Source organism: Pithys albifrons, chromosome 20 (assembly GCF_047495875.1).
Source record: "Pithys albifrons albifrons isolate INPA30051 chromosome 20, PitAlb_v1, whole genome shotgun sequence".
Classification (NCBI taxonomy): domain Eukaryota; kingdom Metazoa; phylum Chordata; class Aves; order Passeriformes; family Thamnophilidae; genus Pithys; species Pithys albifrons.
This window is the reverse complement of record NC_092477.1, coordinates 11,967,665-11,990,631: the sequence shown is the minus strand read 5'-3', so window position 1 is coordinate 11,990,631 and position 22,967 is coordinate 11,967,665. Positions and strand designations below refer to the sequence as shown.

Here is a 22,967-nt window from a genome sequence, read left to right as displayed (position 1 = left end):
CTCACAACTCCCCTCACAGCTCCCCTCACAACTCCCCTCACAACTCCCCTCACAGCTCCCCTCACAGCTCCCCTCACAACTCCCCTCACAACTCCCCTCACAGCTCCCCTCACATTGCCCCTCACAGCTCCCCTCACAGCTCCCCTCACAACTCCCCTCACAGCTCCCCTCACAAATCCCCTCCCTCACACCGCCCTGGGCCCCGCCGGCCTGAGGCGGCTCCGGCCCCTCCTCCTGGGCAGGCCGGGACAAACGACGTGCGCCAGAGCCCGCCTGCACTTCCCTCATCCTCCTGAGCGCCAGCGATAATACAGTTATTAATTAAAAACTAAAAAGCACAACAAATAACCAGCAGCGGCGGGCTCGGAGCGGCCGAGGCGGCGCGGAGCGGGGCGGGGCGCACCGCCAGGGGGCGCTAGCGGCGCAGTGCGGCGCTCTATCCACGCCCTCTCTGTGTCCGCCGCTTCCCCCCACGGCGGCGGGGCCCTTCCGCGCCTCCGTCTCTATGGTAACCGCCCTCCCGCTCCTCCCGCCCTCCTCCGCCGGCCCGGCGCGGTCACGTGCGGCGCGCGGGTCTCGCGAGAGCGCGCGCGGGGCGTGTGGGCGCGGCGCTGTCAGCGCTGAGGCGGCGCCGCCGGGGCTGCCGCTGCTGCCCGGGCCCCGCTGCGCCCCATGGCGCCTGAGGCGGCCCCGCACGGCCCCGACCCCGCGCCCGCCGCACCCGCGCACGCACCGACCACCAGGTACCCACCGCGCCGGGCCGGGCTGCGCCGGGCCGGGCTGGGCGGCGGGGGACGCGCTGACCCGCCGGGGCCCCGCCCGCCCCCCCCACCCACCCCGCCGCTTCCCTCCGCCTCCTCCTCCTCCTCCTCCTCCCGGCGCTGCGGAAGCGCGGCCCGGCCGGGCCCAGCCGTGGCGGAGCGCGGGGGTGTCTGCGGGCCCCGGCAGGCCGCGGGGCCGGCCCGGGGACACGGGCAGCCATTTGGTGGCGGCCCCGAAATGATGGCGGGGGCCCGGCCCGAGCGCGGCTGCGGGGCCGGGCCTGGCGGGGAGCGGGGCCTGCAGCGGGGCCTGCAGCGGGGCCTGCGGGGCACAGCGGCGGGCGGGGAGGGAGTCCCGGGGCCTCCCCGGCTCCCCGCGGGAGCCGCAGCCCGCACTGAGCTGTCCCTGGCCCGGAGGGGCCGCGGCCGAGCCGGGAGCGTTCCCGGCGGGGCTGCGCCTCGGGGAGTGCGGGGGGACGGGCCCGGGGACTGCGGGCACCGTGTCACGGTTGGAGTGCCGTAAAACGCCAACCAAAACAACTGAGCAGGAAAAGCGTGTCCCGGTTGTGCTGATGCTCGAGGTGCTCGGGGGGTGCCCAGCTCAGTGTGGAAGTCAGCACAAGGCTCAGCAAGGGCAGCGTGGTGGGGCGGTGATGAGCACTGAGTTCAGCCAGGGTTCAGAGGGGGATGGCCTGGACCCGGGATGAGAGAAAATAACCACAAAGTTTGGGCAGGCGACCAGGACAGTTTCTGGTCTAGACCTGTTTGACTTCCATGCAAACTTAGGATGTTGTTTAATTGCTGTAGCTGCTCTGTTCTCTCACGGCCATTACAGCTGCACCAGAACGCTGAAACTAAGATTAAAACCAGCCCTTGGGATTGCAAGGGTGTGAATTTGTAGTTGTGGCAGAGGAAATGTTCTCATTTCAAGTGAGAACCAACCAGTACAAGTGTAAATCTTCTGAATCAAAATAGTGTTCTTTGACCTTTGGTTTGTGCTAAACAGCTGTGGAAATACTGGAAATTGAAGCTGGTATAAGTATTACTCTGGGAAACACTGAATTCTTATTTTCTGTAATGAATCACTTTCCCAAGACCTTTGTGCCTTTTTAATGAAATTTTTCTTGTTTCTGCAACTTAAGCAAAGCTTTCCCCAAGAAAAGGTTTCTTATTAACTCATGTTCCTGTCTTGTGTGAAGTTGTGGCCATTTCTCTCAGAAATATTAAATTCCAACAAATTTTGATGTCAGTGCTTGAGATATCCCAAAGTGAGCTCCTAATCTTGGGTGCTGATCTCGTTTATTTAAGGCTTTGTTGATTTACAATAGGTAAGATATTTACAATATGCAGAGGGTGAGATTAGCATTTGTTGGGAGTGTGTTACATTTCATTTGGTAATATTTTGTATACCCTTAATGGATAAATGGAAAGGGTCTCTCCTTGCTGACTGGACAACCTTAAGGAAAGGAAAAAAATTACATCCATGGGCACATTAATCCACTCTGTACAACCTTTAAAAGGCTTCCCAGCTCCCATGGAGCCCTCTGTTTTCTTGCCTGCCTCTCTGGATGGAATTAGCATTTCATTAAAATTATTGGGAAGGTATTAGAGTACAGAATTTCTCTTCCATAAAATGTACAGTTTAACCATGGAGGTTGTGTTTTTAAAAGACTAAAAGTTTGGGGAACTGAACCATACAGGGGAGTCCTGACTCTGTGGAAGTGTTACTGGCCAGTGAGGAATTCTGCAGGATGTCTCCTCCTGGAGTAACTGTGTCAGAATAGATCCAGGTGGACACAGATTCCCTTTCCCTGCATTCAGAGGAGTTCAGCTGGTAGTGGTGGCAAAGAAAACTTTTCATTTATTTGCCCTTCAGGTAGTCCTGAGAAATCAATACTGTTCCAGGAGATGAATTGGTGTCAGGGGGGTGGCAAGGACAGACTCTCCTTTCAGTGACCACAGGAGGGAAAACCCACAACAGTGTTACATAAGTGAGAAACTTTTAAAATCTACAGCAACAGGATTCCTGGTGGCACCACCTGAGCAGGGAGGGGCAGGTGGGAACAGCTGAGGAGACACTGACTGGGGTGGGTTTGGGGAGAGCAACTCTGAGCTGAGGGAACTGTGGCAGCCACTGAGAAGCCAAGAGCTGAAATTTATATTGGGGAATTGTACCCTTTTCACAGGACTTGCTCTTCAGCCACCTGTTTTAAGGAGACAGAGAGGGATCAAAGCTCAGATTCTTTAAGCAGATAAGTAAAGCATCCCACAGGCATTTTGGCAAAATATAGTCTGGATATGTGTGTAAATTCAGATATATATCAGGACACAAGAGAATGGAATGAGGCTGTGTCAGGGAGGTTCAGGTTGGACACTGGGAAAAGGCTCTTCCCCCAGAGGGTGGTGGGCACTGCCCAGGCTCCCCAGGGCAGGGGGCACAGCCCCAAGGCTGCCAGAGCTCCAGGAGGGTTGGGATGATGCTCTTGGTCATATGGCTCAGTGTCAGGTATTCCTGAGAGAAGCAGAGTTGGACATGACCATCCTTAGGTGTCCCTTCCAGCTTCAGATACTTTATATTATGTCCCCAACCTTTCTGTCTCTTTTCTGGAATTTGAACTGGGCTGTGGGTTCTCCCAGTAGCATTAATGTTCAGTGAAAAAATGGCAATGAAATACTATATTTAATGGTAATTAAAGACTTTATATAGAGAATTTGCACATGATACAAAGAGTTTTACATGTGACAGATATTTTAAGAGTGTAGAAATAAGCAAGTCTGCTCTTTAGAGAGGATTTATTTTAATTTCAAATGGTCAAAGCTGTTACAGGGATGGTGCTTTCCTAAGCCTGTAATGAAGCAACTTTTTCAATCTATAGATGATGGCTGTTGAAGGGAAATGCTGAAAAGATTCTAGCCCTTCCAGACAACAGTTTCACACTGATAATTTGATTACATGGACATTGAAGTTTTTGATCCCGCCAGAATGCTTTCAGAAATATGTAACTTAGAAAAGAAAGCTTGAAAAAACTACCTCCTTGTAGTGCAAACAGACCCTTAATCTGCATAAATGAGAAGTTTTAGTGGAGATCACTTCTAAAAAGAAAAGGAAATACCATGATCTCTAGCACTGAGAGCAAAGCAATATCAAGGACTCTTTAATTTAGTGATTAAAAATGGTACAGCTACTTGAGGAGAGGTTTGAGGTTTCAGCTGTCTCCCCTTCCAGCCCACCTTCCAATTTCACCAAATATTCTGTTCTAAAATGAGAAAATCGTGGTTACTCTGCTCCATTCCAGCCATTACTGCAGTGGGAAAATACTCCTGTATTGGAAACACAGAATTACTGAGCTGTGCTGGGTTTTACCATTACATAATGTCTGACCTTAGGCTTGGACATTTCTCACTGTGGCATGTCAAGGAGCACTGTAACACTTACTGTAACTTCACCGTGTAGTGATCTCTAAAGCAGCAGCTGCCGTGTCTTTGCAGACTGTTTGCCTGGTGCCTTGGAGCACTGTCTGTGTCAGCCCTTTCTTTGGGGTGTTTTTTGCAGGGTCCCTCTGCTTTGCCAGGGAAGGGAAGCCCTGTGTGTGTGTGGAGATGGAAGGCCAAGGTTAATTGTGCTAACAGAGTGTACTGCCTGTTAAAAACACAACCCAGAGCATTTCTAGTTTACCTTCTTTCTGCTCTCCTCCTGTCTGCTCAGTTTAAAGCGCCGGAGCAGTTTGTTCTTCAGGAGGACACCCCTGAAATACATTGTTTCTGACAAGGAGCAACAATCTATTAAACGTTGGCTTGTGCTTTTTGTGGAAGTTGGCACAGTAATTAGGAGATGTGAGATTGTTTTCCTAACGCTCTGGGGTTCGAGAATGGCAGGAGAGCTGGCAGCTCAGCAGAGACGAGATTCCTCCCCCTGTGGCTGCCTGAAGTTTGAGGAGCCAAGAGCTTTTCCCAGCTGTTTGCTGATTTAATTAGATTTTTTCCTATCAAGAAATCTGAAGGTCAGCACATGTTCAGTAGAATCTGTCGTTTGGGATGATTAAACACCCAGAGATAGGTCTTTAAAACCCAGTGGTGCAGACCTGGAGAATCTGCTGTGTTCATTTCTATGCTGGTCAGGAAAACAATTGTATTTGAAGAGCTTGTAAACAGAGAGGTGGAGGTTTCTTGCGAGTCTCTGAAGTACCTGTGGAAACTGAACGTGGGTACTGTCTCAGCGCAGAGAGCCCTGTGTTTGACATAATTAATGAGCAGTGTGGACACAGCCTGTTTATTAGCAGCTCATTAGTGACATACCAGCACTGCACAGCTCTCCCTGTACCAACCTCTCTTAAACTTTTCCCTGGGTGAGTCATGCCAGTCACAGCCTCCCAGAGTGCTCTGGTTTGTGCTGTTACCCGTGTCCTGCAGTCAGAGGGGTGTACAAACAGCCACATCAGTCCTGGGGCAGCAGCAGCATTGGTGGTGGTACTTTAATGTTCCTGGTAATGCTGCAAAAACCTTTAAGCAAAGTGTTCGTTTGCAGTTCAGGGCATCCCTTGTCCTGCTGTTTGGGGAGGGAAGCAGATGTGCTGAAGGAAATGGTGGGATTCTTTGTAGAGCAGTCAAAAACCTTGCTAGGCATGTTGGCTCACTGTTTGGTTTTGCTTTCACTTGTTTTGCTTTTGGATTTCCTTGGTGAAAGGACACATGTGGCAGTGCTGCATTAAAGATGACAGCGCTTGTTCATCCCTCCAAGAGCTTTGCTTGTGCTTTCCTGGGAGCTGGATGACAATCTCATTTGTCCAGTACATGGGAGCTTGTGTTGAAAGTGTAACCTCAGCAGTTTGGTCTGGAGGGGACAGGTTCAACTTTCCCTTTGGTGTGTTTTACACTTACTGTGGGAATTCATCTGGGGGAAAATCGCTGCACAATATTGGAGAGCTCAGTGAGATAAGGACATCTTGTACAAGTATCCTGTTACTTAAAGGGCACTGAATGTTCATGGGACTAAATAGGATTTCTAAACAGATGGTCATAATTAACATAAAATACATCCACAGATAAGAGTCTATTTAGTGTTCTAGTAATTATTTCAATGGTCTGATACTTTAGCATTAATTAAACCATAGCAGAGCCAACAATGGAATTGCAATAAGGAGTTCCCCAATTCAGACACGGAGGGGAGATCTCAGCCTCCTCAGAACAATTACCTTTTTTCTGTCATCAGAGTTCAAAAATAGAATGCTAAATGTGTCATTGAAACATTTGTCTCTCTGCATGTGTAACAAGCTGCTGGAGAGGCTTGTTCCAAGCCTTGAAGTGACCCGACTGGTCTGTGGGTTGCCCAGAGAGCCAGCACGGTGGCACATCGTGGCCCAGGGTGGGGCTGTGCCACACCGGGGTGGAGCTCTGGCTTTAAACCTTCCTGACAAAGCTTAGATCAGAAAGGTTTCCATGAACTCCTTGGGCCTGGCACCTTCTCCAGGAACAGGAGTTATATAAGATGGCATGCCCTCAAAACAATCTCTGCAAATCCATATTTTCTTTGACATACATAAACAATTTGTTTGGCACTGTTGCACAGAGGTATTTTTCAATAGAAAAGAATTAATAGCAAGCCAACTGAAGGTATTGCTTGCCTTATCTTTTGTCCTAAATACCTGGATTTTCCACACATCAAAGGTTTTCTCACTGGCGGTTCATGGGCATGAAGTTGTGTGTAAGGTAGGGATGGGAAAGGCAAAACTGAGTAGTCAATGGGTTCTTGAGAGACAAGGGAGAAGTAACACAGGAGAATCATAAAACTGAAAATTAATCTCTCATTCTTTTAGTCTTATGATTCTTGATTTTTGTTAATTTATTTGTCTGTTACAAAAAGAGAAAATATGTTTTAAAACCAGCAAAGCTGGGTTTAGTTTGGTGTGTGGTTCAGTCTGAAAAAGGTCTGCAGAAAGAAGGCGTCATTTTACTTCAAATGAAAGTAACATTTTAACTCCACCCTGCCCCAAAAAAACCCACAAACTTTAATGCCATTTATTGTGAATTAGGTTCAGTTTATGGTATTCTGCATTAATTTAGTTCATGAGCCTTTTTTGGTACAATTCTTGCACTAACACAGAGCTGGGGTTTGGGAGGAATTTCAGCATAAGGATTTGGTTTTACTCTGTGCAATATTGAAATTGTGGGCTGGTTTTATTTAATTAAAAACCATTCTAAATTGCCAGAAAGCATGTTTTAAATGCTCTGTTATTCACTTACAGCTGCCAAAACATAGTACAGTGAAATAATGGTCTGCTAGCCTGCTAAACAAGTGTCCAGCTTCCACAATGCCTGTGCAGGCAGCTCAGTGGACAGAATTTCTGTCCTGCCCAATCTGCTACAACGAGTTTGATGAGAATGTGCACAAACCCATCAGCTTGGGCTGCTCCCACACCGTGTGCAAGACCTGCCTGAACAAGCTCCATCGCAAGGCATGTCCCTTTGACCAGACCGCCATCAACACCGACATCGACGTGCTTCCTGTGAACTTTGCCCTCCTCCAGCTGGTTGGAGCACAGGTGGGGGCTCAGCAGCTCTTTGTGTGGCCACTTCCTGTGGTTACTGTTTATGTGCCAGTTGCAATACGTGTTGTGGTCTGTTCCCCCTCGGTTTCCCCTCCTTTTAGCCCCCAAAATGGTAAGACTTACCTTTGAGATACATCCTCTAAAAGCAACCACAGTGTTTTCTGGGCAGTCTTCTTGTAAAATGTAAACATGTTCTGGTTGTAACCTGAATTCTGATTTAAAAGGGCCCTTGAACTGTGACAGGAGAAAAATCCCCTTTGGGAAATACACAGTTTTGTGTCCCAGTTGTCATTAGAAGAGTGAACCTGCAGATTGATTGCACTCTGTCATTGTAGTATTGCAGGAAATCTCCTTTCTTTGTGCCACATGTTCAAAAGTGGCTGTTTAACCAAGTTCCAGAAGTGTGTGTGTGTAATTTCTTTAAAAATAAGCCTGCTGATGGCTTTTCAGTTGCCTTTGCAGACAGTGGCTAATCAGGCCAGGAATGTTCCCTGTGCTGTCTCGTAGCAGTGGCAAAACAATGATTATATAATCAGTGCTGCGCTTTAGGGAGACTAAATAAGTCTGTTCCCCTTGTGCTGATTCATGTGCTTTTTCATGTTGCTCTCACTCCAGCACCTCAGTGGTGCACTGAGGAGATGCTCTTTACTTTGCTTTTCCACGTCCTATCACGTGCCTTGACACAGCTGTTGGTAATAACACCGTGTCAGAGTGGGTTTGTTTCTCAAGTTCGTGTTCCTTTCATTTTTGGTGTGCCAGATCACTGCCTTGATCTTACAACGTTTGTTTTCTTGGCCTCCTAACTTCTTGCAATGTCTCCCAAACAATTAATGTATTATGACCAATACTCCTTCTGTTTTCCTTTTCTGACCTTGTTACTCTGCTTTGGGTTTTTTCCACCACGTTAGGTTTCCTGGTTCTTGTCTTGGAGGATTTCAGCATGCCCAAATGACACTTCAATTATTTTTTAATTTTGCTTAATTGTTTTTTGCCAGTTAATTTTACCTTGGAACTTCCCCTGTGTGTCTGTAGTAAATCATGCTGATCTGGTACACTGATCATCCTCTCAGACCTTGTGCTCTTCATCCTTTAATTGCCTTTTCATTACATTTTGGTTACTGTTTCTGTCCTGTTTCTGTTTTTAATGTGTCAGGTTCTAACAAAACACATCTTTCATCACCCTGATCCTTGTCTTGAGCCCTTTCAGTGGTTCCTTGTGCCGTGGTCTGTGCCAGGGGTGGGTGCTGTGTTTCCTGCTCCCAGAGCAGGGCACACCTGCAGTGTTATGTAATTACTGGTGCTGTGGTGCCATCGTGGGCACATCACAGAGGTCAGCCACGTGTGTGTAATTCTGCTCCCCCTCCTCCCCCTTGCATTTTTGTAGGTACCTGATCATCAGACAGTAAAGTTGAGTAATGTAGGAGAGAACAAACATTATGAAGTAGCAAAGAAATGTGTTGAGGATTTGGCACTCTACTTAAAGCCATTGAGTGGAGGAAAAGGTGAGTCCCTCCTGAATGGTGGAATTTTGATGCAGCTCTCTTTTAACAGGATTGTGTTTCAGCACTGACTGTAAATGTCAGCAAGATAATCCTCTTATTTTTGTAATAAAACTTCCCTTAAGTCTTTGAAAGCTTACTCACACTTGTGACACTTGTTTGTGGTTTTTTTATTTTAAGTTTACAAAATATTCTATTTTATTTAATAATACTGCCTTGGGGCTAACTTTGTACTAAAGCTGAACTTTCCCCAAAGGACAGCTTTGATGTCAGTTCAAGATTTTAATTAAAATTCTTCTTGATAGTGAATTACACAGAGTTGCCCAAGAGAAGGGGAGGTACCAAGTATCCAGGTCCTGGAGAAAGACACACACACACTATGAGGTGGTTTTTTGGTGTTACTCAGATGGGTTTGATCAGGAGCAATGATTTGCCTTTCCCCCTTTCTCTGAAGGTGTTGCAAGCTTGAACCAGAGTGCCCTGAGCCGTCCAATGCAGAGGAAACTGGTGACACTGGTGAACTGTCAGCTGGTGGAGGAGGAGGGCCGGGTCCGAGCCATGAGGGCAGCTCGCTCCCTGGGGGAGAGAACTGTCACAGAACTCATCCTGCAGCACCAGAATCCTCAGCAGCTTTCTGCCAATCTCTGGGCTGCTGTCAGGGCACGAGGTTGCCAGTTTCTAGGACCAGGTAAGGCACCTGGAGATCTAACAGACTGTATTTAGCTGTACATTTCCTCAAGAAAAAAAGAAGTTTGAAATTTCTTCAGTTGAAGATGCACTTCTGTTTTCAATTTTCTGCCAGGAGGAAAGGAGGAAGGGAAAAAAACCTCAAATATTAACAAAACCTGCTGTTTTAAAGGTTTGGGTGTTTTCCCCTGCCCCCCATTAAATGTTCTTTGAAATTGAGAGGAAGTATTTCAAAAATCCTGGCAAAGAGGAGTCAGTCAGAACACTTTGTGCACAGGCTGTGGTTCAGTGTAACTGTAACACTGGTTGTGATTGGAATTGGAATTGAAGAGCTGTCAATACAATCGTAGTTGCAGCATAGTGTTTATAATGATCACATTTGTGTCTCTGATAGAAAGAGCACATCTTAGTTAAGAACACCACTGAAGCAAGCATAGAAACAAGAAGGAAATTCTCTTTAAACTGGAAGTTGTCCTGCCATGATTCCAGTAGCTGTTGACAGCATTCAGCATTCCAGTGCTGTTCCCATATTTATTTTTACAGTTCCACAATGCAGCATTGATGAGATGTCCAAATGGCACAGGCTGCAAGACTGCACAGTGGAGAAAAGTATAAAAGCTGCATTACTGATGTGTTCATTACTGAAAATCAGTCTTAGCCCTAAGTGTTTGCTGTGCTTGGAGTGCTTCTAAATACTTCTTCTAAACTAGCAACTTTCTTTAAAAGTTTAGAAACCTTTTTTCTTATGATTAGTGAAAAAAGAAGTAACAAGGAATTATATTCAAGATGGTTCAGTTGCCACTGCTTATCATATTCATATATGATAGCACTGCTGTTTTCTGGGATATATTTAACTTTCTTTCCTTGTTGTGTTTAAAGCTATGCAAGAAGAGGCACTGAAACTTGTATTACTGGCACTGGAAGATGGCTCTGCACTCTCAAGAAAAGTTCTGGTACTTTTTGTTGTGCAAAGGCTGGAACCAAGATTTCCTCAGGCCTCGAAAACGAGCATTGGTCACGTTGTGCAGCTACTGTATAGAGCATCATGCTTTAAGGTAAAACACCAGCAGCTGAAGTTTGGTGCTTGAAATAGTGCAGCTCCAGAGACCCCAGCCTAGGATTAGTGTCTGTCACCTGTAAAATGTCATGTAAGTTCACCTTCTACACAAATAAAAAGTGTAGAGTGAGAAGTTCATTCCATAGGTCTTTTTGGTTTTGAATCACAGTGAAAAACATGATTGTCATAAAATCACTAAATGTTAAAATAATTAAACCTCTCCCTCTCCTTCATGACCTATGTCTTTTGTAACTTCAAGTATTACTTAACATTTGTAGTGGACTCTCAGTTAAATATTCTGTTCTTTAAATACCAATATCTCAATTTTTTCTTCCCTATTTAATCACTTGTAGAGACTTTCCTGTTTCTTTAAGTCATCCTTCAGTATTGCTTAGCAAAAACCACTAGCAGAAGTGATAAATATCCAGCTGTATCTCCTATGACTTAAGCAAATCCAACCTTCCTGGTTGGAAATGGTGAGCTGGTTCAGTTTTGCACCTCTGATCCTGTAAAAATGTGAAGAGCTGGAATTCATCTGTGCACTGCTTAGCTGGGTGGGTGAATAAGTGGAAGAAACCTTGAAGATGTGTTGCTAACTGAGGAATATTTGGCTATTGGTACTTATTAGGTCACTAAAAGGGATGAAGATTCTTCTCTGATGCAACTGAAAGAAGAGTTCCGGAGCTACGAGGCGCTGAGGAGGGAACACGATGCCCAGATTGTTCACATTGCCATGGAAGCAGGACTTCGAATATCACCAGAGCAATGGTCTTCCCTTCTGTATGGAGACTTGGCACACAAATCACACATGCAATCCATTATTGACAAGGTTTGTCAAAGGGATGGTTTAGTGTCTCTGTAGGACTAGATTTGACTATTAAATGTTACAATAAAAATCAACTTCTTGAATTAACTTTTTGTTCTTATATTTATCAAATATTAATTAAAACTAAATTGAAGGTTTTTTCCCTGTTGTTGCATATTCTTCTTATGAAGGCCTTAAATTCCCTTTTTGGTGTCTTATGATGAAGCTGCATAGGGCAGATTCTGAGTTGAGAAATAAAATTTCTCTCCACTGATTCTCTCTATATGCCATCTGAAGACACTGTATATTGCATTTAGGAACCAGAGTCATTAATATCTTTGTAAGATTATTAGTTCACAGTTGTACACTAATGCTCCCTTTATTTTCAGCTCCAATCTCCAGAATCTTTTGCAAAGAGTGTACAAGAGTTGACAATTGTCTTGCAGCGCACGGGGGATCCTGCAAACCTAAACAGGCTGAGGCCTCATTTAGAGCTCCTGGCAAACATAGATCCAAATCCAGGTATGCAAATTAAGCTTTTTACACTCTTCTTGGTGTTTTTCATATCTAGCAAAGGAAATTATTTTAAAGATGGTAACCTCCATCCTTGGTTTCAAAATTCCCAGTTAATTAACATAACGAACTCTGCTTAAGGGCTCTCTGAGTTTGTCATAGCCCTTGGTGTTGTAAAGTACTAGGAGAGTTGCCTATTATTTATGATACCACTGGAATTATTGACAGAGTGACAGCCCTGCTTGTAATAATTTCAGATGCAGCCTCTCCAACATGGGAGCAGCTGGAAAATGCAATGGTCGCTGTGAAGACTGTGGTCCATGGGCTGGTGGATTTCATTCAGAATTACAGCAGAAAAGGCCATGAAACTCCACAGGTAACTGTGTTGGATCATTGCATTCTGTGTCTTAAAGTACACTTACTGAAAGATGCAACTTTGAAAGATTACTGTTGATTTGAAGTATTTATGTTCTTTTCTGTGGGATAATTGATGATACCGTTATTTAGTGCATTGGCATTTGGAGAGCCTCACATTTGTGAATGTGGAATGCAGCAGAGATTGCTGTAGTGAGATGTGTTTTCTGTATTTTAAGCCTGTATTTTTCTGATAGATTGTAAGAGGAATGTCTTGTGGTTTGTTTTTTGTTTTTAAAGCCACAACCAAATAGCAAATACAAAACAAGTATGTGCCGAGACCTTCGACAGCAAGGGGGATGTCCAAGAGGAACAAACTGTACATTTGCTCATTCTCAGGAAGAGCTTGAAAAGTGAGTGTGGGAGACCTTTTTCCTTTTTCCTTTATTTGCTTGAATTCTAATTAGAAAGAAATCCCATAGAATTTGAAAACAGTCTTTTCTATACATTCATTCATTTGGAGGGATTTGTGATTCCCTAAAGCGACAGTTCTTTGTATGAAATTGAGGATAGAAACTAATTCCAGTTTTATTTTTCATTTTACCCCATATGAAGTAAAATTTCCTTTCCTGAAACTGAGTCTAGGCTCAGTGTCTCTCATGGATTGGTTATATCACCTACAAGAGAGGGAGTGTTAATTACATTTTGATTGATTAAGGAATGAACTGAGTTACTGAACACTGTGCAGTGTCTGCATTCTTAAAGCTGCCTTCACCCAAGGGCATTTTCAAAGAACTGCAGAATGGGTCTGCTAAGGGGAGAGATGACTTTGGCTTACATTTGTTGAAAACAAGTCTGTAATTTTTTGGTATCATGTGTCTTCCTTTTACAGATGTTGAACTTCACAATGAGTACTTTAAATCACCTCTTTTGTGTGTTTGCACATGTTTGTTTACAGGTACCGCTTGAGGAACAAAAAGATCAGCGCAACAGTGAGAACATTCCCCCTTCTCAATAAAGTTGGCGTCAACAGCACCGTCTCCACCACCACAGGAAACGTCATTTCTGTCATAGGAAGCCCTGAAGCAACAGGGAAGATGGTGCCCAGTACCAATGGAATAGCCAATCTGGACAGTGGGGTCCCCCAGCTGATCCCTCGCTGTGCTGACACCTCCCTGCGCGCTCTGGACAACACCAAGAAGGGAGGCAAGACTGGAGCCAACGGCCAGAATGCATCTGGGTCCCCTACAGAATCACTCCCTGAAAGGTAGGTGGCTCTTTTTCTTCAAGGTAATTAAACCCAACAATTGGCTTTTAGATTATCATGGAGTCTTTGGGTGGCAAACAGCAGATACTGAGTTCTGGTCCTGGCTTGCTGCTGTTGTTCCTTGGCTGCAGAGTTGTGTGAGATCTTGCTCTGCAGTGCAGGTACTCTGTGTGTTCAGGTGGTCAGAGCCAGCATCAGCTGTTTGGGCTCTTCAGTGCAACGTGGACAGTGTGGATAATGTGGACATCTCTCCCTTTACCTCTTTATTCAGTTGTTCTCAGCCTGGTATCTCAGTTACTGGGTTATTACATGCAAATAAAAGACTTAAAATTTGATATTTTCTGGTACCAAGAAAGGTGCACTATGTTCCTGGAAACCTGGTTTTGGAGTTTCACTGCAAATTTCTTAGATACTTCTGCAGGAAGCACTGAGTCTCTAAACAGCTTTTCAAAGTCCCTGTATTTACCAGAATGCTCTTAAAAAGGGTGTGTAAACCTCTGGGTACACACCAAAACATTTATATGCACTTTAGAGTTTTCTTAGGAGAAAGTCTAAAATGTAGCATCAGTTTGGGGTAGGAAAAACAAAACTCCAGAGGAAATGACAAGGCCCAAGTTTCCATGTTACATGGGAGTGTACACGAAGAGATGGCTGACAGAAATAAGTGAAGATCTGCTTAATGATTTCTTGGTAATCCTTTTCAGTAAAATAGGTTCTCCACCCAAGACTCCTGTAAGCCAGGCAGCAGCTACCTCAGCTGGTCCTCCTAATATTGGAACAGAAGTGAATTCTGTGCCTCCAAAGTCCAGCCCATTTGTTCCCAGAGTACCTGTCTACCCTCCACATTCTGATAATGTTCAATATTTCCAAGATCCCAGGACTCAGCTGTCATATGAAGTTCCACAGTACCCACAGACAGGTGAGTGAGATGAGCACTGAGTCAAAAACGCTCTGAATTTTTCTCAGGAAAAGCCTGAATGTTGAGAAATAACTTTTATCTCAGTTTGGTCAATTTATTTTTTAGTTCAGTTTATTAAATATTTGAATCTTCACTTAATGGAATACTAATCCTGTTGATTGCTGGGTATGTGAGGAACCTGCAGTCTGCCCCCAGTGTTGGTGGTTCTTGTCTTTGTCTTCTGTAAGTTATGCACCTTGTACCTCAGCATCCAGAACAACTTCAACCTAGAGGTCTTCCATCTGCTTTTTCCTTTGTTAGCATTTAATTGCATTTATTTAGGTTTGCTTACCTTGTGGCCTATCCATGAGGGTATCCACAGGCAGGATACAGAGCCAGAGGAATAGACTGCTTCTATTTTGTGCTTGCTCAAATGTTTTTGAAAGGTTCCAGTTACCTTTTTAGATTATAATGTGCATGTTTATATTCAAGCAAGCAATTAAGTGTTACAGCATTGAGTCATTCACAAGCTCTCAGAAGGTACAAATGTTGAGACAATCCTCTCACAAGAAAGTAGTCAAGTGTGAAATGATTATTTTTACAGACCTTTGAAATGAGGGGGTTTTATCAATATAGCTTTTTATTTTAGAGAAAACTGCTTAGTCTCCTATATAAAGAAGTGTTTCAGATCCTGTCTTTTCAGTTATGTGGTTGTACCACAGTATATAATGGCAGGAACTCCACCTTCCAAACTGGCTGCAGGTGGTGAAAGGCCAGTACTGCATCTGCAAAAGAGGTTGTCATGCATGCCATTGTGTTTCCCAGAGCCGTGGTAGGGTCAGAACAGGTCTGTAAAGTGTAACTCCTCGTTCTCTAAAGATGCTTATCAATGTAGTTTTAGAAGGTGTAAAATTTTGAGTCATTTGTGGTTGCATTAAATATGCCTTTTTCCAATTTTTAAGGGTATTATCCACCACCTCCAACAGTACCAGCTGGTGTGGCTCCCTGTGTTCCTCGCTTTGTGAGGTCCAATAACGTTCCAGAGTCCTCCCTCCCACCTGCTTCCGTGCCATATGCCGATCATTACAGTACATTTCCCCCTCGAGACCGACTGAATTCTCCTTACCAACCTCCTCCTCCGCAGCCGTATGGACTGGTCCCTCCTGTCCCCTCTGGAATGTACGCTCCCGTCTATGACAGCAGGCGCATCTGGCGCCCACAGATGTACCCACGAGATGATATTATTAGGAGCAATTCTTTACCTCCCATGGATGTGATGCACTCATCTGTCTATCAGACATCGTTACGGGAGAGGTACAACTCCCTGGATGGGTATTACTCTGTGGCTTGTCAACCTCCAAACGAGCAGAGGACTGTGCCTTTACCGAGGGTGAGTGAGAGCCACGAAGGGAAGGATCTGTGTAGTCTTCATTCTGAAGGTCATGACTGAAAAGTTGGTAAATAATTAGGGTAGACCTGTTTATTTGGGGTTCCAGTGATCAAGACATCTGACCTGGACAAAGTTCTTGTTTTGCTTTTAACCTTAATAAAAGGGGCTTGTAAAACAGACCACTCTCTAATCTGCGTTAGGACCAGAGCCCCTCTGCCTCTTTAATTCCCATGCATGTTGCCTGAATTAATTGCATATTTCAGATTTGAGTTGCCATACATGGGTTGGGTTCTCCTATAAATTCTTGTGAAATTCTTCAGGTAATACCAATGAAGGGTTACAGACCCAAGGAAATTTGGGGGGGGTTGTCCCTTGCGAATATTTGCCTCCTGCTTAGAGTGGGATAGGACAACCAGCCCTGTATTTGTTCCTGCCAGGAGCCTTGTGGTCACTTGAAGACTGGTTATGATGAGCAGCTGAGGCGGAAGCCGGAGCAATGGGCACAGTACCACACACAGAAACCTCCTCTGGTATCCTCAACCCTTCCCATGGCAACACCATCTCCAACACCACCTTCTCCTCTCTTCAGTGTAGATTTCAGCACAGAGGTGGGAAGCCAAAGAATTTCTTTATTTTCCCTTCCTGTTTCTGTGAGATGCCATATAATATTTCTAGTAAAGGTTTTCTACCTGCCCTCTGTTCATAAAATTAAATTGATCAATCAAAAGGAAAGTAATAAGTAATAATGATGCATTCAATTTGATATTAAGGTGATGCTAAACATGATTGCAGTAAAAAGGTCAAGAAGTGAAGTGACTCAATTCAGCCTCACTAAAGGAAATGTACTTTTATTGAACTAGCTTTGTGAACCTCGAGGTCTTTGTGTAGCGAACAACAGTTGCTTTCCATGAAAGAGATCATTTATACTCCCCAACTGGCTCTGTGACTTCATGGGTAGCCTGAATCAAGCTGCTTGTCAAGTCCCAGAGAATGAATATCCCTTAAAGTGGCAAAAGGCATTGGTAGAACATTGTACCCTTATGTGTAAGTCCTGAAAAGAAGAATGGAAACTCAAGAAATAGCAACAGTCTGCTTCTGAAAAAAACCTCCAAACTTGTGGTAGTTTTTTTCTGTATGTATAGATTAAATGCATCCAGTAAACTAGTTTGAGAACCACTGTGCCAGGCACTCTTAGCTGTGGTTTGCCAGTTCCACTGATGATATTTGAGGTGTCAGACTGATACTCAGAAAGTATCATGTGAGGTGGGTGTTCCTGAAGTCCCTTATGGATGCATTCAAGATGGATCAGGATTTAGTCCTTGTCATCCAGGCTGGAGGGTTCCAAGTCATACTTCTCTCTGCCATTGGCTAATACATTAATGGAAAATTCATGGCTTCCTCTCAATTAAATTTCTGTAGGTATTTGCCTAAAGAAACCTGCCACTAACACAGTGACACTGGTTTCAGTCTCTCATCTTGGCAGGCCCTTTGTGTGGCAGAGGTTGCCTTCTGACAGCTGCCAGGGGCACTGGTTTAAAATCTGACAAAACAGCTTATGTTGTCCCCAAATCAAGTCTTGAATATGGCTGAAACTCCTTAATTGACTTTTGAGATAATTTCATTAAATAGCAATAAATGTCTCTTCTCATTTTAAAGCTGAATTCCCTGTTTTTATTATTCACTGCTTATTTATTCCCTTTTCTGTAGTTCTCAGAGAGTGTCAGTGATTTGAGTGGAACTAAATTTGAGGAAGACCATCTCTCTCACTATTCACCGTGGTCTTGTGGCACTATTGGCTCTTGTATAAATGCTATCGACTCAGAGCCCAAGGATGTGATTGCCAATTCCAATGCCGTGTTGATGGTAGGGGTTTTCTGCATGTTCTCTCCTTAGTGTGATGATCCTTACATGCTGAAGTGTCTTCTCTTTGGTTAAACCAGCTTTTTTGTTGTTTTTTAGGCTGATAGCTTCCATTATTAGTATTTTAAAGTAGTTCTGCCCATTTGAAGTTGGTTGGAATATCTTTTCACAGTTTTCTAAATGGGCAACAATAATTGGGAATTTACTGGGCAACAAAAGAATGTGAGCAACCTCAGTGAGCCCTTGTGTCTCCTGTCTCCTAAATATGCAGGATTTGGACAGTGGGGATGTGAAAAGGAGAGTGCACTTGTTTGAAACGCAGAGGAGGGCGAAGGAGGAGGATCCCATAATCCCCTTCAGCGACGGCCCCATCATCTCCAAGTGGGGAGCGATCTCCAGGTCATCCCGCACAGGGTACCACACGACAGACCCCATCCAGGCCACTGCTTCCCAAGGAAGTGCTACTAAGCCCATCAGTGTATCAGGTAAAAGTGCAGGCTCTGTGTGGCAGGAATTCATCCTTCATATGCACGTTTCATCCCCTTGGTGCTTACTGCAGGTATGAAGGTGCAGAGAGCTGGAATACCTGTATCTCCCACTGAGAAGACAGTGAATGGTATCCCAATTTTTTTACAGATTATGTCCCTTATGTCAATGCTGTTGACTCAAGATGGAGTGCCTATGGCTCGGATTCTGCTTCATCAGCACGTTATGCAGAACGGTACAGACTCCTCTCTCAGCTCTCTTAAAAGCATTTTCTGTAGCTTGCAGTTCTTCAAAATCCCGAATGTGTGTGTGGGGAATCTGGAATGTCTATTAATAGACATTCTTAATTCTGAAGTAAAAGACTTTTACCTATCCAGCATAAAGCCTTAGAAAACTAGGTTAAAACTTATGTAGTCTTTAATACTTAATGCAGTTACATTGCTAGTAATTGTGCTTTATTATCCCTTGAGAGACCTAATCAAAGAATTGGAGTTGGGAACTGCCAAGCTGTCATGTCAAAATCTGCCATCTTGAGTAGTTTGAAGTTTTCTTGCCACATCTACCCTGTATGTGAAATAAGGATATTGCTTCCTGCAGTGCCTTGAGGTATTGTGAGCCCCAGTGAAGATGAAGAGCACATTGTCTTAGTCACACAGTTTCTGCCCAAAAATCCAATATTGATAGACTAACAAAGTTTATGGGGCCTTGATTTAGAGAACTTATTTTTAATTCCTAGTTTTGCCTTCTTTCTCTTAAAGGGACAGGTTCATAGTTACAGATTTGTCTGGTCACAGAAAGCATTCCAGCACTGGAGATCTACTGAGCATTGAATTACAGCAGGTAAGACCAGATGACCCCCATGAGAGGGTTTCATTTTTTTTTAAAAATTGTTTAGTAAAGTGAGTTTAGTTAAATTTTCTTAGTAGAGTCTATAGCAAATTGTACCAATGACAAAATGATCAGTTAGGGTTAAACTAGAAGCTAGTCCTGTGCTTGTGTGAGCTGGTTTATTTGGCCAGGTGACAACACATGGTTTAAGTGTTGGTAACTGATACACTTCTTTCCACAGGCCAAAAGCAACTCCTTGTTACTTCAGAGAGAGGCAAATGCACTGGCCATGCAGCAGAAGTGGAATTCTCTAGATGAAGGCAGTCGTCTTACCTTAAATCTTTTAAGCAAGGAAATTGATCTGAGGAATGGTGAGGTAAAGAAAGGGGTCATGGGGATGAACAAATCTTTGAGGATTTTTGTGTATAGAGAAGTGCATGAATTTTAACTCAGAGTTAAAACTTAGTTTTAACACTCCCAAATATTTGTAGCATATTCTGTGCAAGTTGAGTCCCTGTTGTTGCACTCAGGTGTTTCCCTGAGATCGGGCAGGTGCACCTGCTGTGCTGCTGCTTCCATTTACAATGTGGGAAGAACATGACAGTGGTTTTCATGCTATCATTAGTTTTGTTCTATTTGTATGTGTTACAAATCTAAACGTTTTGCCAATGGACTCAACTGAAATTTCTACTTCAGTGTTCATTTTATTTCTCTGTTTTGGTACTATATTATGATTAGATTTAGCCTTGTATCCTGTGTTGTCTGTGCCTGAAGTTCTATTGTGTCTAACCAGCTCTTTTGTATTGTAGAAATGTCCTAGAAATGCATCTTCTGTTTTCACTGTATTACTCCAGTGTTGTGTGAAGCAGGTGAAAAGCCAACTTGATATTTACAGAATGTATCAATTCTTATTTTAGACTGATTATACTGAAGACTGTGCAGACACAAAGCCAGATCGAGACATTGAATTGGAGCTGTCAGCCCTTGATACCGACGAACCTGATGGGCAAGGTGAACAAATAGAAGTGAGTACTAAAGTCTGTGTCCTTCATTAGTCCTTCTGTTGATAGAAAGCTTTTTTTTGTTTTAGTTTTAGTGATATCAAATGTTTGTCTAATTTTAACACTCAGGATCTTGTACTTCTCACTCAGATACAGGTAGGTAGTGCTACTGAAGTTAAAATCAGCTCACAGTTTGTGCTACTCTTGTCCTTCACAGACATCTTAGAATAATTGGCTTTTCCTTTAGTAAAATGTGGTAGATATTCCAGTAGTCTGACATAAAAATAAGAGTTCTCTGACCAGGCTCCCATTTCTATCAGCTTACTGTAGTGGAACATAATTGGAAAATGTAAAGCTGGGAGGGACAGAACTGATGGGCATTTGTGCTTTTCTCTTGTAGGAGATTCTGGACATACAGCTGGGAATCAGCTCCCAGGATGATCAGCTGCTCAATGGAACAACTGTAGAGAATGGGCATCTGCTAAAGCAGCACCAGAAAGATTCTATGGAACAGAAGAGACAAAGTTTAGGTGAAGACCTTGTGATTCTGTGAGTGTTAGACAAAACAGCAGTGTCTGCCAGTATTAGACAAACAGCAGCATCAGAATAGTGGAAGCGTGATTGTTTAAGGATGAACTGTGTACCTGCTCAGACTTGGATTAGACACCTGCTTTGTGTATACTTGGTGAAGTGAGAAGAACCTGTTAAGAAACAGAATTAGGTCACAAACCTGAAAGTCACAGGCTGGTACCATTGTTCGTATGCATCGTTGTAATTGTACACACTGAAACGTGTCACAGCTGTTCAAAATACCTTTCACATTCAGTAAGCAAAAAATGCAAAATATTTTTATAGTTAACAGAAATTAAGAAAAACTTCAAAAAGGTTAAATGACGGACTGTTTGCACAAATCTCCATGGAGAGGTAGATTTTAAACCACACTATTTTAGGTTTCTATGTTCTGTAGTCTTTAATGGGTAAAGCAGCCTTTGAAAATGAGGCAGACTACACGACCATCTCGAGCGTACCGTTCCATAGTAAGATCTTTAGCCTGTTGCTAAAAGGAGTTGATGTCAGTATTTATTTAATGCACACAATTCAGTTCCGGATACTTGTGCATGTACTTGTTTAATATTTGTGTAACTTATTTTTCTCCTCAGGGAGGAGCAGAAAACAATCCTGCCCGTAACTTCTTGCTTCAGTCAGCCGATCACAACATCTGTTAGCAATGCAAGCTGCCTGCCCATCAGCACACCAGTCAGTGTTGGCAGCCTCATTTTGAAAACTGCTCACATTATGTCTGAGGATAAAAATGACTTTTTAAAGCCTGTTGCAAATGGCAGGATGGTTAACAGCTGAAAGGCATTCATCTTTCCAGCTTGTGACCACACCATGGAAGCATTTACACTAGCTTTTTATATATATAATATATATTATATAATGTATATTTTTTTTAAAAAAAATAATATTGGGGTCATGCATTTCCTGTGGACTCTTTGATACTTCAAGCCCCTCTCGCATTAGCATTCTGAAGAAAAAAAAACTTACTTTACTAGGGTAAGGCGTTCACTTTCCACAAATGAATGGAATTTGGACATTGTTTTACTTAAGCTTAAAGCAGCTTTTTATGAGTTTGTAGCAATCCGGTGCGGTATCTGAGCCATTCTTGTTGAAAATGGCTTCTGTAGAAAACTAACAACTCAGTTACTTAAACTAGCAGGATCCTACGATGATACATCTAGTGAAAGGAAGACTAACTTATTTGTCTCTGTTTTGTTTCACGAGAGAAGAACTTGTGTCTTGTTGCAGCTGCTTTTTCCTTAGTTGTGGAACTTTGCATGGAGTATTGTTTGAAGACTGAGAGGTGGAGATTTGGACTTGAGGCTTTTACAGGGTTAACACACCATTAGCTTTGCACTGTTCTTTGCAGGTCTGTGGTGCAGTGCTTTGCTGCAGCTTTTGGTTTCCATTCCTCCCCCCAATTTCTGCTTTAGTGCTGTAGATAAACACACACAGGCTACTTGTCCAAGTGAAGTTATCAGAAGTAAACCAAGTGCCTAAGTCCTCCAGCTAATGTAGTAGGTATTGATTTCCCCAAGCTATATGTGAAACAGTTTGCAACGATTTTGAGAGGTTATGCACTAATGTAACAGCAATTTTGGGTTTTTTCTTATTTTTTTTCTTTTTTTCATTAATAGTTCTCAACTTGGAGATTATAGGATCCAGATGACTTGGCAAAAAGTATCAGGTGCTCTTGGCTTTCCTTTGAAAACCCTGTATCTAGTGTTTGCACTGACTAACGAGATGGTATTGCTGTTTTTTGTACTGTTTTGTTTTTAATTTAAACTAAGTATTGGGAATTTAAGACGGTTGTAATTACCTTTGTTAAATGTTGTTAATCATAATTTTGTATTCAGGTTTAATTTTTGCTTGTTCAGTGGCAACTTATTTTCTAAGACCTTGAAAATACAATAAGATAGCATTATCTGACCTTCAGAGTACTGCAAATGTACGAATTTATGCCCTGTTAAGAGCTGACTGAGAATCATGTTAGACATGTCAACTGAAAATTGGGTTTCATAAATACACATGAAGTAGAGCCCTGGGCATATTTTTCTGAGAAGCTTAAAAAATCCAATTTTTTTTTTTAAAGAAAGCAGGACTCTCCTTCCTGATGATTACTGTCTTCTTGTTTGTCCTCTTACTTTTCTTTGTGACAAGTTTTACATTTTTTTTATGTTTTTTATTAACTTCTGTGAAGTTGTTTACTCTGAAAATTGTACTGGAATATTTTAAGCCAAGCTGATCTTTCACCAGGTGTACTGCATGTAAGGGCTTTTCCTGCTAGCAAAATGCTTAAAGAGGATCATGTTACTGGTCGTCTGAGTTGTTATTTTACAAAATCACAGCTATGTGGTCGGGTAAGATTTTGATAACTGTTTTGTGCACGCTTCTGGGGGGTGGGGGTTGGCATTTCCCTGAGGGTTACTGATTAGACTGAGTAAATATTGGTGTT

At 43.4% G+C, this 22,967-nt stretch overlaps 2 protein-coding genes and 1 non-coding gene across 6 annotated transcripts in view; 2 read left to right on the top strand and 1 right to left on the bottom strand.

Annotated features, from left to right (window-relative positions):
* The first annotated feature begins 600 nt into the window (after positions 1-600).
* On the top strand, positions 601-22,441 carry RC3H2 (ring finger and CCCH-type domains 2). 4 transcript variants are annotated; one of them, XM_071574335.1, is made up of 21 exons: positions 601-743; positions 7,004-7,300; positions 8,691-8,808; positions 9,260-9,493; positions 10,372-10,547; positions 11,178-11,378; positions 11,744-11,876; positions 12,125-12,243; positions 12,522-12,634; positions 13,180-13,488; positions 14,193-14,407; positions 15,349-15,776; positions 16,214-16,384; positions 17,484-17,639; positions 17,908-18,121; positions 18,273-18,357; positions 18,881-18,962; positions 19,192-19,326; positions 19,868-19,975; positions 20,352-20,500; positions 21,112-22,441. In XM_071574335.1, exons 2-21 carry the CDS (start codon positions 7,070-7,072, stop codon positions 21,308-21,310), a joined length of 3,576 nt encoding a protein of 1,191 aa, XP_071430436.1. In that variant the 5' UTR covers positions 601-743; positions 7,004-7,069; the 3' UTR covers positions 21,311-22,441. The 4 variants fall into 4 exon arrangements, with proteins under 4 accessions (XP_071430436.1, XP_071430437.1, XP_071430435.1 ...); XM_071574336.1 differs by lacking the exon at positions 601-743 and adding an exon at positions 1,168-2,089; XM_071574334.1 differs by lacking the exon at positions 601-743 and having other exon boundaries at positions 1,168-7,300.
* The window catches only part of MRRF (mitochondrial ribosome recycling factor), a 58,389-nt gene continuing 43,221 nt past the window's right edge, over positions 7,800-22,967 (bottom strand). The window contains exon 8 of the transcript XR_011699477.1: positions 7,800-7,809. The gene's annotated coding sequence lies outside the window, so the exon portion shown is untranslated. The remainder of the gene's footprint in view (positions 7,810-22,967) is intronic.
* Positions 11,550-11,665, top strand: LOC139681385 (small nucleolar RNA SNORD90). The gene has a single exon (XR_011699523.1). It is a non-coding gene; the product is annotated as a small nucleolar RNA SNORD90 (small nucleolar RNA).

Coding starts and splice junctions, on each gene's coding strand:
- RC3H2 (XM_071574335.1), top strand. CDS start 7,070: ATGCCTGTGCAGGCAGCTCAGTGGACAGAATTTCTGTCCTGCCCAATC. Junction 12,244..12,521: donor AAGGCCATGAAACTCCACAG/GTAACTGTGTTG, acceptor TTGTTTTTAAAG/CCACAACCAAATAGCAAATA. Junction 20,501..21,111: donor GGTGAAGACCTTGTGATTCT/GTGAGTGTTAGA, acceptor TTTTCTCCTCAG/GGAGGAGCAGAAAACAATCC.